The sequence below is a fragment of the Lolium perenne genome, chromosome 4 (genome assembly GCF_019359855.2).
Source record: "Lolium perenne isolate Kyuss_39 chromosome 4, Kyuss_2.0, whole genome shotgun sequence".
In the NCBI taxonomy this organism is placed as follows: domain Eukaryota; kingdom Viridiplantae; phylum Streptophyta; class Magnoliopsida; order Poales; family Poaceae; genus Lolium; species Lolium perenne.
The window spans coordinates 47,363,488-47,370,895 of NC_067247.2; the positions used below are offsets into that span (position 1 = coordinate 47,363,488).

The following is a 7,408-nucleotide window of genomic DNA, read 5'->3' on the forward strand; positions in this document are numbered from 1 at the left end:
TCAAGGATTTGTACGTGAAAACAAAATATGTGCAGTGCCATACATTCACCATTTACAATATGTTTATATTTTATACTATTCGCAATTGGATTACACAATTTACAACATATTTGTATTTTATACTATTCGCATATGGATCCTGTTTTCTCTTGTTTTACACAAACCTCTTTTCAATACTAGGCTATGCCTTAGTCTGCAAAACTAGACCCGTGGGGAGAAACCTCATAGCATTTTATTATTAAGATAGAAGAGGGGTTAGAACCATGGTTGAATAAAATCCGAGGCCTTTCTCCCTAAGAGCATCTCCAGCCATCTCCCCAGGAACTCCCCCATGACCCTTTTTTTATCCGGATGGACGAAAATGGCCCAGTCACGCCCCCAGCTTCTCGTTTTCGTCCGGATTTATGCCTAAATCCGTCCGGACTCCCCAGGCCATCCTCAGTTTCTCGGGGTGCTGCCGGGGACTCCGGATGGAGCAAACTCCGCGCTCTGACCCACGTGTCAGTGAGATTAGCCAAAAACTGGACGGCCGTGTGGGGGAAAACGGCTGAAAAAGCGTTGCTCCCCATGCCAAAAATACGTCCAATCCGGATCAATTTCCATCCGGATTGTGCCCCCGGTGGCCTCCAACGGCTGGGGATGCTCTAAAGCTTTGCTTATGAAAAGAAACTAAATTGTCCTTTAACTTTGCAATGCCAAAGTGAAGCACCCAAGCACACCCCGTGGAAATAAAACTTTCTTCATACCTTCTAACACTACTCACTTCAGCAAAGCGGGGAAGAAATTGTATATGAAAAAAAAATCACATGATCTATTAAGGAAAACTAAACACTATACCCCCTCTGCTAAAAAATAATTAAACCTTTTAGGTTTGTCCGAAATCAAACTATCTTAGGTGTGACCGAATTTGTCAAAAAATGCATCAATATCTGCCACACTAAGTTAGTTCTATTAGATTCATCATTTATATTATGTAAATTAGTGAGTTTATGTTTATAGTGTGTTTCGTCAAACAAAATTTCACTCCACCACAAGTATGACCTCAGATTGTGAGCAACAATAATCATGTTTCCTTTTTTCGTGACAGAATGTTTTATCGAGAGAGAAAAAAGCAAACTATCCTGCCGGTGTTCCCTCACCGTGGCAATATTCGAACGTCTAGCAAAGGCCATAGTGCCATTACCGCACACGTGGCAATATTCCGGCATTTGGACGCTGGAGACGACTCCATATTTCCGAAAACCCTAAAATACCCTCAGCCAACTTAAACCTAAAGCCCTCAATCGCTCTCCCACCCCGGCGGCGCTACCATCCCCTCCCTCTTTAACTCCGGCGGCGCCACCCGACGCTGGCTGCCCTCCTCACAGCGACCCACCCGCACCTCACCTTCTCTTCCTCGCGCCCTGACCTACCAAGGCTCTACTCCGCCGCCGCACCAGCTTAGTGTCACGCGCGCCGCCGCCGTCGCCACGTCGTCGCGGCCCCGCCCGTCCTCAACGTCTTCCAGGTAAGAGCACCAATGAACCTCCACAAATTTTGATCCTCCCCTCTATCTTCTACGGCCGACTTCACTCGGCTACTTCATATAGGCCTCACTCAGAATCCTAACTCGCAACCAGTTACAAGTTTTGAGCATTTGTCGGGTCAGTACTAGCAGTATAGTCTAATTTACTGCAATTTCCTTCCGCGGGCTGCTCCACAGGTCAGGATGAGCTTGATATCCCAGAACGCGGTCCAGAAGCGCCGCCTGGAGAAAACCGGAGCCGAGGATGACATCGACGAGGGCACAGGTTCCCCCGTTGCCCTGGATGCAGAGGTTGGGAAGAAAGCCAGGTCACACCATGCCGGGAAGAGAAACAAGGAAAAAGAGCTGAAGGCAAGGCAGAGCCAGGAGGCGGAGGAGATGAAGCAGCTGGAGAATTCGCTGTTCGGCGCCATCTACGCCCCGCCGCAGTTCGGCACCGAGGCTGGCGCTCCCTTGCCGGCCCAGGGCCAGGACGGTCCTCTGTTCTTCATGGACCGCTCTGCCGGCGACGACCTGCCTGTTTACGAGGAGGACCTGGGCAGCGACGATGAGATGGTCGATAAGGGGAGGAAGCCCGCGTGGGTGGATGACGAGGAGGACAGGACCGAGGTGGACATCGTGAAGGTTGCGAGGCTGAGGAAGCTGAGGAAGGAGGCTGACGAGCGTGTGATCTCGGGCAGGGAGTACGAGGCTAGGTTGCGCGGCCAGCACGCCAAGCTGAACCCCTTCACCGGCTGGGCAGATATGGACCGCAAAGCTCCTCTCCCTGATGCTGAATCCGATGAGGAGGAGGGTGGAGTCGACAATACTCTTCGGAGCAACGACGAGCTTGTTGTCAAGGGTACTGCTAAGCTCCTGCCTGGCATGCTGGACTTCTCAAGGCTTGTTAATGCTAATGCGCAGGATCCATCCAGTGGTCCTATCAATTCGGTTCAGTTCCATAGAAATGGACAGCTCATGCTTGTTGCTGGTCTGGACAAGCATCTGAGGTTTTTCCAGATTGACGGCAAGAGGAACCCCAAGATCCAGAGCATTTTTATCGATGATTGCCCAGTTCACAAGGCTTCCTTTCTACCTGATGGCTCCGAGGTGATCCTTTCTGGCAGGAGGAAGTTCTTCTACTCGTTTGATCTGGTGAAAGCTGCTGTCAGTAAGATTGGACCCTTGACTGGGCGTGAGGAGAAAAGCCTGGAAAGCTTTGAGATATCGCCTGATTCGAAAACCATTGCGTTTGTTGGTAACGAGGGGTACATTCTTTTGGTATCTACCAAAACAAAGCAGCTCATTGGAACCCTCAAGATGAATGGGAATGTGCGTTCATTGGCTTTCGCGGATGGTGGGAACCAGCTGCTGAGCAGTGGTGGGGATGGCCATGTTTACCACTGGGATCTTAGAACAAGGAAGTGCATGCACAAGGCTACTGATGAGGGTTCCCTGACAGGCCTTTCTCTCTGCACCTCTCCGGACAGCTCCTATTTCGCTACTGGTTCCAGCAGCGGCATCGTGAATGTGTACAAGAGGGACGAGTTCCTTGGAGGGAAGCGCAAGCCACTGAAGACGATTGAAAACCTCACGACCGACATCGGTCAAATGAAGTTCAACCACGACGCCCAGATTCTGGCAATATGCTCGGGGAAGGAGAGGAACGGCATGAGGCTCGTGCACGTTCCGTCCTTCACCGTGTACCAGAACTGGCCAGGGCCTCGGTTCAGCCTTCAGTATCCTAGGTGCCTGGACTTCAGCCCCGGGAGTGGGTTCCTCTCCGTTGGACATGCCGGCGGAAAAGTTTTGCTCTACAAGCTGCACCACTATCAGAACGCCTAGGACTCGGCTCCAGTTTTGACACTGTACTTTCTGCTTCCAGTAAACTCTTGTGTTATCTGTAGCGTGATTCTTCTTAATCCTGTTGCCTTATGAGTGGTGTTGTCACAGATATTTTAATGCTCAATGCAGTACCCTGCTCGTTCTTTCTTATATGCAAATTGTATTATATACTACTGCATGTGCCCGTTGTTTGAGTGCAGAATTTTGGGGTACTGTTAAAGAGGTGGGTATGGCTGGAGTACAGAAGGAGCCTTGTAAAAGGTTCGACTCTGATTAGCTGTTTGTGTGCTTCAAGTTATTTTTCATCATGTGCAACTGAACAACGAGTAACCATGATTCTGTTGGTGATCTGATGACTTGCGCTGCTTACGCAACGTGTATTTGTGTTGTAGTGTAATGTAAGTATGTATCCATGATTGAAGGATGCCTACTGTTACTGTAATATATTTGGACTTAGGACTGCGTGTAGAACTTTGTTAGGACTGCTGGTAGAATTTTGTTCCAATATACAAATTGTGTGGGAACTCATAATTACAGGGCTGAAACATTAAGTTGGCGTTATCAGTTTGCCACCAATCTGGCAGGAAAGATCTTGTTATCTACCAGATTGATGAGTATATCAACAGTTTTCACACTCTATTCTCTTCCAGATTCCAGAACACTGATGTTTAGTGTGATCCTTAATCCCTTTGCCTTATGAGTGGTGGTCACACAGATATTTGAATGCTCAATGCAATACCATGTTGGTTCTTTCTTATATATATAAGTTTTATACTACTGCTTGTGCTCGTTGTTTAAGTGAAGAATGTCTGGGTACCGCTAAGAGGTGAGTATGGCTGAAGTAAACAAGGAACTGTGTAAAATGCTCTGATGAGTTATGCTGCTTACGCAGAGTGTATTCATATGGTAGTGTACGGTTTTCTTCTTTTATGCGTACTTGCGTATCAGGAGTGCTTGTAGAATTTTGTTTTAGTAGCTGAATCATAAGTCAGTGTTATCAGCTTATCAGCTATTTGGCAGAAAAAATCTTGCTATCTACTCTGTCCCTAAATATAAGTAGGAGTATATAGCAGTGTGTCATGTTCCTGGTATGCAGGACCCAGATGGCCCATTCTTGCACAAAATAGGTGCTGATTGGATAAAAGTATTCTGAAACTAGGTGCAGATGTGATCACATCTTCTGAAACTAACTGCAGAACAGACATTAGGGTATATAGCTGATATCCAATTGCTTGCTTCTTCCAGTGTCAATGTCAGCCAGACCAGTGTTGGAAATAGTTATCTTTTGTAGTCCAGTCTTCAGATGAAATACAGAGGGTTTACTTCCTAACGGAACAACTATTGACAACCATAATTTGCTGGCATTCTTCTTTCACCGTTTTTTATTGTGCATTTACCTGTTCATCGTGTGTAATGCTGATGAAATGTGAACTCATGTAGTGTTTTTGAAGCTGAAAGACCAGGGTACAGTTTTCCGTTCAACAACTTTTGTCCGTTTTTTATTGGTCATACTTTTTGAAGGTAACTTTTGTCTACTACTACTTGTTTTAACCTGGAAGTGCTAAAAACGTATTACCTCTTCTAATATCTGGAATACCCTATGTTGAAAACAGGGGCTTTTATATGGCGCAGTTGGATTTTCTTGTGGTCTTGTGGGCCAAGGCATTGCTAACTTGATAATGACTGTGAAACGGTATTGTACTTCTCTTTATATTAACGTTAATGTTGTCACCAATATGTAGATAGTTTTTTCTTTTTGGCATACTTGACTATTTTTCTATCTTTGATATAGTTCTATTCTGGTAGGCCCTCTAGCAATCACTAATATTAGCATGAGAAATTTTATCTTATTATGCAGTTTGTTAGAGCTCAGAAACATTTGAAACCCGTTTTGGTTCTTCATGAATCATCAAGAAAATGTTGAAGGGAAATTTACCACACAGTGTATGATGGTAAAAGTAGAGCATGTTTGCTTGAATGCCACATTTGACTACTTTGCCACATTTTTAAGGTTAGGTCAACAAATTGTTAGCCGCACTTTGGCCCGACATAGCTAGATGTATGGTTAGGTCAACAACTGTTTGACACACAGGGCCTAGCTGTTAGATAAGGAATGTGGCCAAAGCCATGAGTTGATCGAAACACGTACATAACTTGGTGAAATTTGTCTAACCTGAAGTAATTGTTTGGCACTATGGCTAGCAACCAAACAGGCCTATAGTAAACATAGGCATGTATGGATCACCTTTGACAGTTTGACTTAGGTTGTCATAAGCGTGTCTGATGCTACAAATATTACAGAAAATTGTAATAGTTGGATTCATCTTCAAGAACACTTTCTCAGATTATTGTGATTGTGTAACTTTTAACATACAGTCAAAGCTCGTATTTTTTTTTTTTTCGAGAAAACGCAAAGGACTCTTTGCGTTTCATTTCATTGAAAAGGTAGGGGGAAACAAGTTTACAAGCCTCCTAGGAGGTGGGTTACAGATGATAGCCAAAAGAAAGCCTAGTGTACATCCCAGGTTGTTGGCAGAACGGCGCCAAGCCCGGTGGCGCCCGCCTGTGCCCAGAGTTTAGCCTCGCACTGGATGTCACGCACAAGCTCGTATTTGGACAGTCAAAATACACAATCACATAGCACATTGTAACTGATGAAGTGCTGGATGACTCTGCACTGGCCATGGCCATGCGACAGCTCCGACCACTTTGTCCTCGTCTCTTACCGGCTATATCGTCCAACCCTCTCCTGCTCTGCCGCTCATCCATAGACCGTACCAACCCCATCTCCTCTCGTCATCCCACTCTGCAGGGATGTTGCTGTCCGCATGTCCTCTCGTTACTCCCCACTATATTTCCGTTATTTTCCTGCTGCTGAGCTTGTTGGCCTCGTGTTTGATCATCTAAGAACTTACCTCAACAACAGATGTAAACGTACGAGTTATTTATATATTAATAACCCAGTCATCAATGAAATAATAGCACAAATGTAAAAAAAAACGGTTGCTTCCGTTGCATTTGGATGGAAGTGTGGCATCAGAGGTCATGGAGAGGGTTGGGGCGCATGAGTTTATAGAGGGGATGGCACCTCTGAAGTTGGAGGAAGGTGTTACGGCAGTAGGAGTCAACGGAACTAGTGAGGGAGAAGGGACTTACTAATTTATTTTATCTATTTGCCGAGTCACCTGACTCTCCACGTTATATACCACGTCAGTTGCCACTTGCCACATGACAAAACCGCTCTCAAAATGGCCTCAGGGAGTAATTTTAAGGTTTTCTACAGTTTGGTGGTAGGAGTCTAGGAGATCATGTTTTATACTTGAGTGGTTTAAGTAGTCGAGTGACCATCACTGATGGGGTTCTGTGGTTTTTTTGCCTTAAAATTTGTGAAGTGTATATCAAAGATTTATGTTTCTCTACTACTGTGATATATGCTGAAAATAAAGAAGTTTCTATACATGATGTATTTGAATAAATAGATGAACAGCGTATAATAATGTTAATAAATCACAAAGACTTCGTTTGCTTATAACCATGTACTAAATCGAGGCTTTTTTTTGGGTGAAAAGGACGATTAAGTAAAGAGTTGGATAGCGTTTTACCTAGATAAATCCTATGCACTTCTCAAGTTGTGGGCTTATTTGTACTGCCAATAGATGATTTTGAATCTTCAAAGCTGATTATATATTATTTCAAAATTCGAGCATCTCTTACCATAGTTGTGCAAATAGGATACAAAATTATTTGATGTGCTTGTTTTTATAAACGATTTTGAACACATGATGCAAGGGTACAATATGTGATATGTTTATTGTTTGATAGTTACATGTTTTCTCTAATTAAAGCATGGTAGTTATGGTAGCAACAACTGAGCTTGACAATACATATCGGCATGTGCTTACTGAGCAATACAATTTGGCAGTAAAATACTTCTGCTTGCCAAGTAATTATACCTATTTATTTCTCAAATATACTTCCATGTGCCGAATTGCATCTAAGGAAGCTCCCTAAGTATAATCTGGCTGGTTGTTTCAGGTGTGTTCCTTGGTGTCTCGCCAA

At 44.5% G+C, this 7,408-nt stretch overlaps 1 protein-coding gene across 1 annotated transcript; it reads left to right on the forward strand.

Moving 5' to 3' along the window:
- Positions 1-1,252: 1,252 nt before the first annotated feature.
- On the forward strand, positions 1,253-3,499 carry LOC127292396 (U3 small nucleolar RNA-associated protein 18 homolog). The gene is made up of 2 exons (XM_051321776.2): positions 1,253-1,507; positions 1,703-3,499. Exon 2 carries the CDS (start codon positions 1,709-1,711, stop codon positions 3,347-3,349), a length of 1,641 nt encoding a protein of 546 aa, XP_051177736.1. The 5' UTR covers positions 1,253-1,507; positions 1,703-1,708; the 3' UTR covers positions 3,350-3,499.
- Positions 3,500-7,408: the final 3,909 nt, after the last annotated feature.